The 12,758-nt window shown below is 37.0% G+C and overlaps 1 protein-coding gene across 4 annotated transcripts in view; it reads left to right on the plus strand.

Annotated features, from left to right (window-relative positions):
• CERT1 (ceramide transporter 1) overlaps nucleotides 1–12,758 on the plus strand; it is a 148,796-nt gene that overhangs the window by 89,000 nt on the left and 47,038 nt on the right. For all 4 annotated transcript variants that reach the window (XM_050794468.1, XM_050794466.1, XM_050794465.1 and 1 more), the window contains 3 exons: nucleotides 88–226; nucleotides 8,634–8,717; nucleotides 10,818–10,975. In XM_050794468.1, coding sequence (XP_050650425.1) covers nucleotides 88–226; nucleotides 8,634–8,717; nucleotides 10,818–10,975 — 381 coding nt within the window. The remainder of the gene's footprint in view (nucleotides 1–87; nucleotides 227–8,633; nucleotides 8,718–10,817; nucleotides 10,976–12,758) is intronic.

A 12,758-nucleotide genomic window follows, 5' to 3' on the forward strand; every position in this document is an offset into this window, starting at 1 on the left:
CCTTAAAAGTTGATGAAATACCATAGGACCAAATAAAATCCAGTTTTGTTTTACTTGAATTACATCTCCCTATTTTGTGTTTTGCAGAAAGGCCACAGTTTACGTGAGAAGTTGGCTGAAATGGAAACATTTAGAGACATCTTATGTAGACAAGTTGACACGCTACAGAAGTACTTTGATGCCTGTGCTGATGCTGTCTCTAAGGATGAACTTCAAAGGGATAAAGGTTAATTAGGCTATTACCACTATTTTTACTTGGAAAATGAATGGATTAAAAGCCTCTTGATCTCAAAGGGTAATGTCTTTAAGTGATAAAGGTATCTATAGTCATTTTTTGGTGCAAACCCCCAGTGAAACAGATTTCAGTGTCCTTGTAATTTGGGTACTTCAGTTACACATACTAATTCATTTTGATCATCCATACCAGATGCCATTGAAGACCTTTATTTTATTTATTTATTTTTTGTTGAGACATGGTCTCATTCTATAGCCCAGGCTGGAGTGCAGTGGCACGATCATAGCTTACTGCAGCCTCGAACTCTTGGCCTCAAGCAATCCTCCTACCTCAGCCACCCAAGTAGCTAGGACTACAGGTGTGCGTCACCACACCCAGCTAATTTATTTTTCTATTTTTTATAGAGATGGAGGTCTCACTATGTTGGTCAGGTTGGTCTTAAACTCCTGGCCTCAAATAGTCTTCCCACCTTGGCCTCCCAAAGTGCTGGAATTATAGGTGTGAGCCACTACACCAGGCAGAGATTTTCAAATGATACTCTTTATTCCATTAAAAAATGGTATCATCTTGGTAATACAGAGCATTTCACATTATTATTATGTCTGATAAATTTACCCCATGATGAGTCTTAGAGGAGATAAGTATATGTTAAATCCTTCAGGTCTGAAATCAGCCAGTTGATCTCTTTCTCCTTCTTCCTCTCGTTTCTCTTTTTCTCCCCTTTCCTTTCTTTTTGTCTTTTCCTCTCTCTCTCTCTTTTTTTTTTTCTGAGACGGAGTCTCGCTCTGTCACCAGGCTGGAGTGCAGTGGCGTGATCTCAGCTCACTGCAACCTCCGACTCCCTGGTTCACGCGATTCTCCTGCCTCAGCCTCCCAAGTAGCTGGGATTACAGGCACGCACCACCATGCCCAGCTAATTTTTGTATTTTTAGTAGAGACTGGGTTTCACCGTATTGGCCAGAATGGTCTTAATCTCCTGACCTCGTGATCTGTCCACCTCGGCCGTCCAAAGTGCTGGGATTACAGGTGTGAGCCACTGCGCTTGGCCTCCTCTCTCTCTCAATCTCTCCCTTTCTCTACCCTTTTTCTCATAGAAGAAGAAATCAGTAATAGAAACCAAAATAATAATTGTATATACATTTAAAAATAATTTTATTGTTTTTATTTAAAAGAAACAAGATATCTTCAATTAACTTTTAGTGTTAGGTTTATAGTTTAACTTTCCTTTGTTAGTGCTGAAAATGCTGCTGATGTCAACATTGTTCTTCAGCTTTTCACTTAATTTATTGTGAACTACTTTACCATTATTACCAAATAGGACTAAGTTCATTCCCAGTATAAGTAAGTGGCTTGACATGGTTTCATTTCTCTTTCTTATTAAATGTGTTTGATCTGGATCCAAGTTCTTTTTGTCTATTCTATATTCCCTTTTTCTGCCGCCTTTGGATGAAGTTTTTATATATATATAAAATTCCACTTTATCTCCTTTGTTGGCTTCTTAGCTATAACTCATGGTTTTATTATTTTATTGGCTACTTTAAGGTTTATAGTTTGCATATTTAACTTACCTCAGTCTACCTTCAAGTAATATACCACTTTATGTGTAGTATCAGAACCTTCCAATAATGTATTTCTTTGTCCTCACTCCTGAGGCAAGAATCTTCTGAGTTCTCACCAATTCCCTGTGAATTACAAGGTTTTCCAGTCTGCATTATAAAGCAGATAATTTTCCCTGCTCCCATGTAAGCTTCAAGTGCTGTTTCTTGGAATCCTTTAAGAAGGTTCTATCCCTTGCCTTTATAGTTTGCTCACTTGCATGTGCTATCAGTACTCTGCAGAGTACTCAGGGGTAGCCTTCTGCCATTCTCCAGTGTTCTCTGTCTGTCCAGTTCTCTCCTCTCCAGTACTCTGCCTTGTGAACTATTGCTAGTTGCCTTTGTCTCTGGGTGCTCAGCTTCGTCTCATTTCAGGGAATCCAGAAGGCTCCTCCTGGGTTTCCTGTCCTTACTGTACAGTTTGGAAACTCCTAAAACAATGAGCTAGAGCAGACATAGAGTTCACTTCATTTGTTCCCCAACTATTAAGGATCACTGTCCTTTTTTGCCTGATAGCCAGTGTCTTGAAAAGCATTGTTTCATATATTTTGTCCAGTTTTTACTTTTATGCTAGAGAGTAAATTCAATCCTGGTTATTTCATCTCGAACAGAAGCAGAAATCTGTATTCCTTTTAAAGTTTCTCAATTTTGTGTACATTTAGTAGCCTGGAAGTTATTTTCTGTTTTTATTTATTTGTTTGTTTATTTATTTATTTTGTAGACAGTCTCCTTCTGTTGCCCAAGCCAGAGTGCAGTGGAATGTTCATAGCGCCCTGTGACCTCAAACTCCTGGGCTCAAATGATCCTCCTACCTCAACCTCCCAACTGGCTAGGACTACAGGCATATACCATCACATCTGGTTAATTTTTAAATTTTTTGTAGAGACGAGGTCTTGCTATGTGGCCCAGGCTGGTCTTTAAACTCCCAGCCTCAAGGGATTCTCCCACCTCACCTGCCCAAAGTACTGGAATTACAGGCTTGAGCTATTGCGCCTGGCCTTGAAGTCCTTTCTATTTGTTAATATAAAAACTTTTATTAAAGGTTTTGGTTCGTTAATGTGTGACTTTTTCCCCCTCTAAAAATAAAAAACACCTGAACTTCTGTTTCTCCTTCATTAAAAAAGAATACCTTTTAATCAATTTAAATGTTACAGATTAGCTTTATTATACTTGCAAGTAGTCCTTTAAACAAAAACAGGGCACATATAGAATATGATGCCTTGTTTATCTTTTTTTTTTTTTTTTTTTTGACGGAGTTTCATTCTTGTTGCCTAGGCTGGAGTGCAATGGCACAATCTCGGCTCACCGCAACCTCCGCCTCCCAGACTCAAGCGATTCTTCTGCCTCAGCCTCCCTGGTAGCTGGGATTATAGGCATGTTCCACCACACCTGGCCAATTTTGTATTTTTAGTAAAGACAGAGTTTCTCCATGTTGGTCAGGCTGGTCTCGAACTCCCGACTTCAAATGATCCGCCCGCCTCGGCCTCCCAAAGTGCTGGGATTACAGGTGTGAGCCACTGCGCCCGGCCAGTGTTTATCTTAATGGTCCATACCAATAGTGTATAGTATTAGAAGGACAAAAGTGATGGTGAAAAAGTAGAAGTTGGGATGCAGTGATAACCAGGTTGTGTAGATGACTTAAAAAATATTAGACATTACACTGAATCTTTTCTGCTACATGTTTAAATAAACAGCAAAATGTAGACTGATGTATTAGTTTGCTACGGCTGCCATATCAAAGTACCACAGACTGGGTGGCTTAAACAACAGATTTATTTTCTCACAGTTCTGAGATAAAGGTATTGGCAGGGTTGGTTTCTTCAGAGGGCCATGAGGGAAAAACCTGTTCCAGGCCTCTCTTCTTGGCTTATAGGTAGCCAGCTTCTCCCTATATCTTCACATCATCATCTTTCCCTTTGTATGTATCTATGTCCAAATTTCCTCTGCATATTGTACAGTTATAGTGGATTAGTGCCCATCCTAATGACCCCATTTTAACTTAATTACTGCTTTACAAACCTTGGCTCCAAATAGCCATATTCTAAGGTACTGGAGATTAAGGACTTCAACATATGAATTTCTGAGACACAATTCAGCCCATAACAATTGATTTCCCTACAAATGTTATTTATGAGATACCAACTGATTGATTGATCCTTTGATTTTTATTTGAGACATGGTCTCCCTCTGTCACCCAGGCTGGAGTGCAGTGGCACAATCTCGGCTCACTGCAACCTCCACCCCCCAGGCCCAAGCAGTCCTCCCACCTCAGCTTCCCCAAGTGGTTAGGACTACGGGCGTGCACCACCACACCCAGCTAATTGTTGTATTTTTTGTAGAGACAGGGTTTTGCCATGTTGCCCAGGCTGGTCTCAGACTCCTGAGCTCAAGCAATCTGCTTACAAGCGTGAGCCACCTGCTAAGCCTGAAATACTGATGTTTTTAAGAATATATGCTGGGTATAAGGACATGGACCATAATTTCCTACTTGGCAGAGCAGAGTTGCTGACCTGAGTTTAAAGGATCTCTGTGGATATACTGTCATTAAATTATTAAAACTAAGTTTATGACTTAAATAATTTTAAGAATCACTGTCTGTCTTTATGTATATCATTCAGTAAGATTTAATTAACATTTTAAGTCTAGATACTCTGGGGATTACAGAAGTGGCAGACATCACCTCTTACCTAAACACATTGTTTAATTTTAAAAACAATACATATATACCACATTAAAAGTAAAATTTCTTCTAATCTTACTCTTCTATTTATTGTTTAATGACTTGAAGTAGATTTCTCAACATTTCTCAACACCTGTTTCCTCAGCTATAAAATGGTTATTATATCTAGCACCTGTGATTGTGAGAATTAAATGATAATGTATATGTTAGCACTGTGTTTAAAAGCAAAAACTCAAATAATAGCTGTTATTAATATAGTTAATTTGGATTATTGCTGGGGTGACAGGAAGCAGAAATGTACAAGATCCAAAGGTGGGATTTAGCCTAACAGACTTGAATGTTGGTAAGGGAGACCAGTGTGACTGGAATGGAGGAACTTTGTATTAGGATGATGGTTTCAAACCATGTGAGATATCCCTAAGAGTTCTGTAAAGTTGCCTCAAGGATGCACAAGGAGTTCTTTCGGGGAAAAAAAGGGAAGTCCACTCTTTTAGCTTATTTTCATCATTTTTATATATTACTGGCCTTAAAAATATCTTTTAAAAAGCTTTAAAAAGCTGAAAATCGCTGTTTGATGCTGGTAGGCTATTAGGTGGAGAATATTGAACACAGAAACAGTTGCGATTTAATCTAAAAAATAATGTTCACATTGGTAATTTGAAAAGTTACTGTTTAGGCAAGGATATAAGTTGAAGTTAATATTTTTAAAACATTAATCATTGTAGGTAATTGTAACATAGATTAGAATGGTGAAAGACTTTAGATAGGGGAAAATTATGTGGTAACCAATTGTAGCAATGTAAACATCTGTAAATGAGCCCCTAGATAAGCATGAAGAATAGAGGAAATCCATTAGAGGGGAGTTACCATGATTAATTTTTGTAATGTTTTATAGTATTCCCCATGTACTATGTTAAATACTTTAATTATCTGAATATAATTTTATAATAACCTTATGTAGATATAAGTATTAATCCCTTTTTATAGACGAGAGAACTGCACAGAGAAGCTAATCAACAATGTTAGCATAGCTGGTTTGTTTATGGAACTACTTTTAGTAATAGACATTTCTTTAGAGAAATTGTATAGGAGATGTGAACCTAGTGTTAGTATAAGAAGTCACAGGAAAATAAGGAGTCATTAGCATAAAAATAGTTGGAGTCATAACAGTGAATAAATGCCCATGGGGTAGAAGGATAAATATCTGAGGAAGGAGACTTGAAGTTTGCCCACAGCTAAAGAGTAAAGGGAAATTTAATTTTTAAAACGAACATAATATAGGGTCATGTTAGCAAGATGTGAGAATCATCAAGGCTGTTTGGTCTTGTCAAGTAGAAATTTGACATGTAAGCATGAGCAGTGTCAAATACAGCATAGGCGTCAAGAAAGAGATGGGAGCAAACCATAAAAACAGATTTTATTAAACAGTAGTTAACCTTTGAAAAACCTTTTGTTTTTGTTTTTGTTTTTCCTTTGAGACAGGGTCTTGTTCTATCGCCCAGACTGGAGTGCAGTGGTGCACTCATAGCTGCAGTCTCCAACTCCTGGGCTGTTTTGTAGAGATGAGGTCTTGCTGTTTCCCAGACTGGTCTCAAACTCCTGACGTCAAGTGATCCTCCCACTTAGGCCTCCCAAAGTGCTGGGATTACAGGCTTGAGCCACCACGCCCAGCCTGAAAAAACTATTCTGTATCTGTTTTGGGGGTGGAGGGTTACGGTAAAGGGGTAGAGGAAGATTTAATGTGCTGGTGGCTGAGAAATATTTGGGTGGCAAAAATAAATAGTAGTTTGGCTGATATTGTAATCATCTCGGGAAGCTTTAAAAAAGAAATAATTGTATCATACCCTTCACCGTAGTCTCAACTAAACCAGAATATTCAGGGGTTAAGGGGAGAGAGAGAGATTAAGGTTTTGTTCTTTAAAAGTTCCTTAATAGGTAGATAACCAAAAGTTCCTTGATACGTGGATACCCTCTCTAGTTATGAGCTAGCATTATAAACAAGCCTTCTGAAGGCAGAAGGAAAGCACAGCAGAAAGCGGAAAACAAATGCTATATAGAAGGCTTTTGAGTTTTCCAAGAAAACAAGTCCTTCAAATTGGGAGAATAGGTCAAATCTAGAGCAAACAAAATATCTGCTGCTACTGTAGAAAATAATGCATGAAGGTAGAATTGAAGAGTGAGTAACAAACTGCTTTAATTTTTCATTGATATGATGCAAAAAAAGTAGGGAAATTTGAGAAGGCCCCGGGAAGTAAGGATCTCAAAATGTACTTGAAGGTCATCTTTATGGGATTATGCCAGGGGACTAATTTAGGAATAGTCGTATTGTAACTTCAGCTGATGGTCAGCATGGTTTTTTATCTGAATATGGTTTAAAAATAATGTATCTAAAGACATTCCACAGCATATTTATTGAGCATATCAGATCTTACTCATCTTTGTATTTTCACTGGTAATCAAGGTATGCTCATATTGAAGTCTATAGGAATGATGGAAGTGGAAAAGAAAAAGAATTGAATATTGAGATCACAGCCAGGTAGAAATGAATACAAGGTATTAATAGATAATAGCAGTTTATGATTTGTAAAAGTTGTTATAGATGATTGGCAACATTTTCAAGTGATTATTAAAAAACGAAATAGTCCAGTAATTAGAAAATGGCAGTACAGAAGATTTTCTATGGTGATTCCTACCATTTAATCGAAGGAGGGAAATAAGGTCTCAAATTGGGCTCTGCATCCATAAAAAAGACAGCTAAGATAGATGAGATGTTCCTTATAGAGCCATGGTGCTCCTGAGGTAAAAAGATAAAGGCAGTAAGTAAGACATTAGTTTAAAATGTAGATTCCTTCTTTATAAAGGGAGTTCCTCAAAAGATAGATAAAGGAGCCATGTAGGCTGGGTGCAGCGGCTTACACCTGTAATCCCAGCATTTTTAGAGTCAGAGGTGGGCAGATTGCTTGAGCTCAGGAGTTCGAAACCGGCCTGGGCAACATGGTGAAACCTCGTCTCTACAAAAATTAGCTGGGCTGGTGGTGTGCGAGGCTGGATTGCTTAAACCCGGGAGGTGGAGGTTGCAGTGAGCTGAGATCGTGCCACTGCACTCCAGCCTGGGCAACAGAGCCAGACACTGTCTCACAAACAAGAAGAAGAAGAAGCCGTGAAAAGCTTGATAAAGCAGGAAATAATGTTGGGAGCTAAGATGCAGGAATTTGCATTATGATTGGAATGCATAGTACAGAGAATTGAAGTATGTGAGGTAGTAGAAGGGATAGCACGTAGAAGAAAGAGGTATGTTAAAGTAGAACAAAAGAGATTCTGTTTTTTCTGCAATTAGAGAAGCTAAAAGGGATGTCTGGGTACAGATATACACTGGGATGAATGAAAATTGATATCTGCAAGTCATTATATTTTCCCTGCACATCCAGAAATAGTATATTTAAGAACTCTCGGCTGGGTGCGGTCACTCACGCCTATAATCCCAGCACATCGGGGGGCTGAGGCGGGCAGATCACGAGTTCAGGAGTTTGAGACCAGCCTGGCCAACATAGTGAAACCCCTTCTCTACTAAAAATACAAAAATACTGGCTGGCTGTGGTGGCACACACCTGTAGTCCTAGCTACTTGGGAGACTGAGACAGGAGAATTGCTTGAACCTGGGAGGCAGAGGTTGCAGTGAGCGGAGACCATGCCACTGCACTCCAGCCTGGGTGACAGAGTGAGACTCCATCTACAAAAAAGAACTCTCAGAGGCAAGCTAAGGTGTCTTCTGCATAGAAGGTACCTTCTATAGTCCTGCTCAGTCCTTCTGGTCCTGTTACAGAGTTGAAATGGCCCCATGTAAGGGAGCAAGATATAGGAAGACTACAGGGTGAAATAATTCATAACTCAGTAACCTTCCCTTACACAAATGAGAATGAATGTGGTTTAAAAATAATGTATCTAAAGACATTCCACCACATATTTATTGAGCATACCTTGATTACCAGTGAAAATACAAAGATGAGTAAGACTTCATACTCACAAAATCAGAATCCAGAGTAAAATGACTCAGTTGAACATAAGAATAGACATTAATTTCTGTTTCTTTTCATCCTAATTTCCTTAAATATATTTCATTTAGTGGTAGAAGATGATGAAGATGACTTTCCTACAACGCGTTCTGATGGCGACTTCTTGCATAATACCAACGGCAATAAAGAAAAGTGTAAGTAATACATTTTTCCCCTCAGCTGGATAAAGTATACTTTCAGAAGTTATGTAACAACTCACAAAGAATAATTACCTGATTGATTAATTTTTATAAAAGCAATAGAACTGCTGGAATCCAAGTGAAAATAGCTTCCAAGACACGTAGGTAAAAATCACATTCTGACATTATGTAATAATGGTGACATTTACATATGGATGTCCAGCTGTCCCAACATCATTTGCTGAAAGGACAATTTTTTTTTCCCTTGGCACCTTTGTGAAAAACTGATAGGCTATAAATGCGAGTGTTTATTTCTGCACGCTCAATTCTGGTGAGTTGATGTACGTGTCTGTTCTTATTAAGAAAATACAAGCTTTAAAAAAGCTTTATTGAAATATAATTGACATACCATTTAAAGTGTATTATTTGACAATTGGATATTTTCATAAAACTATCAACACAATCAGTTCTTCTCATTGCTCAGTAGTGTTTTATTGTATAGATATACCATAGTTTGTGTATCTAGTCATTCACTGGTAGATATTTGGGTCAGTTACAGTTTTGACTATTACAAATAAAACTGCTATGAGCATTCATATACAGTTCTTTTCATGGAAATTTATTTTATTTATTTTGGGTAAATACCTAGGAGTAGAATGTTCTAATCGTATGGCAGATATATATGTGTTTAATTTTTAAAGAAACTGCCGAACTGTTTTTTACCAGCCACATATGAGAGTTCCAGTTCCTCCACATCCCCACCGGCACTTAATATGGTCAGTCTTCAAATTTCAGTCATTCCAATAGGTGTGTAGGGATATGTCATTGTGGTTTTAATTTGCATTTCCATACTAACTAGTGATATTAAGCATCTTTTCATGTTTTTATTTGCCATTTATATCTTCTCTTCGGTGAAGTGTGTGTTCACATTTTTTGCTCATGTTGGGGTTGGTGTTTATTATTATTTTTTGTTTTTTATTTTTTTTTTGAGACGGAGTTTTGCTCTTGTTGCCCAGGCTGGAGTGCAGTGGGGTGATCTCGGCTCACTGCACCCTCCGCCTCCTGGTTTCAAGCGATTCTCCTGCTTCAGCCTCTTGAGTAGCTGGGATTATAGGCATACACCACCACACCCGGCTAATTTTGTATTTTTAGTGGAGACGGAGTTTCTGCATGTTTGTCAGGCTGGTCTCAAACTCCCAGCTTCAGGTGATCCGCCCACCTTGGCCTCCCAAAGTGCTGGGATTACAGGCGTGAGCCACCGCGTCCGGCCGTTGTTCATTGTTAGTGAGCTTTGAGTTTACTTCATAATTCTGGATAGAAGTCCTTTATTAAACATACGCCACACAAGATTTTCTCCCAGTTTGTGGCTTATCTCTTTATCCTCTTAAGAGTATTTTCAAGAGCAGAAATTTTACATTTTGATGAGGTTTGACAATTTGTTCTTTAATGGGTTATACCTTTACTGTCATATCTCTAATAGTTTTTAAAGTCAAAAGTGTCATTTCATTTATAAGGATTCTACTAAAATGATTTCTTATTAACTATAGAATATTACACTTTCTTGTTTGCATCTTTGAGTTTTAAGATTTTTTGTTTAATTCAAAAACTAACCATGAATTAAAATGATAAAATTGAAACATAAAAGGCATTGAGTTTAAGTAAGTGCATTGGTCCTGATTTAAATTTGTATGTTTATTTTTAAATTGTATATTATTTTATTAGGTTCTTTAGTTTATCTTCAGATATTTTTTAAGTTCTAGGTTTTTCAAAATATAAGGTAGTTCTTGCCATAATTAGGTCCTACTCTAAGCTGTCAGAATGTAATTGTTAAAGTATTGCTCCTCCTACCATTTGATTAATTGGGTGCAGCACAGCAAATAAATTTCAGGAAACAGAATCTAGAAAAAAAAAGGACTTGAAAGTACATATGCTGCCACAAAGCTTCTTTGCTCATAGAGCTTGCATAGGAGATTTTTAAATGTTGGCCTACAGGAGGAAAATTAAAATCCCAAAATCTGCTCTGACTTGCTAATTTTCTAAACATTTTCTAATCTTAAATTGTGATGAATTATTTCTTCATTAGAAATATTTTCAGTGAATAACTTTCATTTTCAGTATTTCCACATGTGACACCAAAAGGAATTAATGGTATAGACTTTAAAGGGGAAGCGATAACTTTTAAAGCAACTACTGCTGGAATCCTTGCAACACTTTCTCATTGTATTGAACTAATGGTTAAACGTGAGGACAGCTGGCAGAAGAGACTGGATAAGGTAAGACTAAGGTTTTTTTTCTTTTAAAAATAATCACACTTTAAGTTTTATGTATTGTTTGAATATGTAAACCAAGCTAACTTCTTAGGGAAAAATCTTGGGTTGATAGAAATAGCAGATGATACTAGTACTCTGAAGCTTTATGGGCATCTTAAACTCGTTTGCCTAACAAGATTCACCAGTTACTTGTTTAATTACTATACAGTATGCTTTCTTGAAAGATTTGCTATAAAAGTTTTTGTGATGATGTTAGTAATGATTTGGAATAGAAGTGTTGAGCCATTTAACATTACCCACCTTCAAGTGTATGATGTATGAAACTGCATTTAAGGCATACGAACTAACTTATATGCCAATTTACAAAGTTAAACATTTACTTATTACAATAATACTCATGTGTTTTTTCCATGGTCATTGATATCATTTCACATACATTATGTTGTTTGAGCATTTGCCCTATGTTCACATTTTCCCACCTTTGTTTAAACTGCAGCACTGATAATATTACAGTATGACTCTTTAGTTTCTAGTGTGAAGTATGGCTCAGTGGATTTGTTAAGTAGGAAAACTTCTATTTATAATTCAGCTTTAGAAACATAGTAAAATATTAGAATTGAAACATACCTTAAAGTTCCAGTCCAATGCCATCATTTTATAGAAGAAGGAATTGAGGCCCAGAGGCTTGTCAAAAGGTGAAAAGTAACAGAGTTAGAGGCATTTTTCTCTATTTTTATATATCAGCTCTGGATACCAGATTAGACATCAGCCAGAATCGTATTCATTCTGAGTTATATTGCTTGCAGAGTTTGAAGGCCTTTGAATTTGATCAGGACACTGAGGAAAGCAGTGTTAGCAGTATGTGTTTAGGAAGGTTCCCTTGTTTTAGAAGAAAAGAGAACAGTTCAGAATGCACAAGTGCAGGTGAGAGTAAGCCATTTTGATTAGGAATATGTCTTCTTTTAAAACAGGCAATGAAAACATCCTTTTAAGGTATAGAAAATTTATTATCATCCTGGAGTCAGACTATTATATCTTCGAAGATTTCAACTCTGTACTCAGTGTGTATCAAATTGAATTATTAGAAGAGTCCCTGTTCACACAAAAAAACAATGTGTTGAAAAACATTAGACTGATGCCTGAATACATTAGACTGATGGTTCAAGAGTATCATTCAACTTCTCCAGACTAGCTTATTTCCAACTTTTTGGCAACTTTCTCTCTCTTTAGTCTCTTTTTCCTTCACTAAGAGATTGTATTATTTGGTCAAATACTCTAACCACATTGCCTAAAATAAATTTTTTTAAACCTTTGCACGTTATATAACACGACTTCCTGATTTTTTTAGCATTCAAGTTTATTTGCCATGTTGAAAAGGGGAGATAGATTTTTGATTGCTTTCAGCATTGTTTATCTTACCAGTTCCCTTTCTTTATTGGGTAGCAATGAGCAGAGCAAACCAAAGATCTGCAGAAAAAAACTATTTTTATTGCTTCTCCATGCAACACTCTTCACCAAAGAACAGCCAGAAAATATGGCAGTATTGGTTAAAATCTGGACACTACTGTGTTTTATAGTCTTCTTACAAATCTATCTGATGTCAAATTTTATTAACTTTTTCCACTGTAATTTTTTCTCAAGGTTGAAATAACTGGATCCCAGTTACATTTTACATGGAATGTAAGTGTGTGTGTATTTGCACATGTGTGTACACACAGTATGTGTGTGTTCATATATATATATATAAATATAAATATATGCAGGGTATGTGTGTATTTATTGGTAA

Source organism: Macaca thibetana, chromosome 6, assembly GCF_024542745.1.
Source record: "Macaca thibetana thibetana isolate TM-01 chromosome 6, ASM2454274v1, whole genome shotgun sequence".
Lineage (NCBI taxonomy): Eukaryota > Metazoa > Chordata > Mammalia > Primates > Cercopithecidae > Macaca > Macaca thibetana.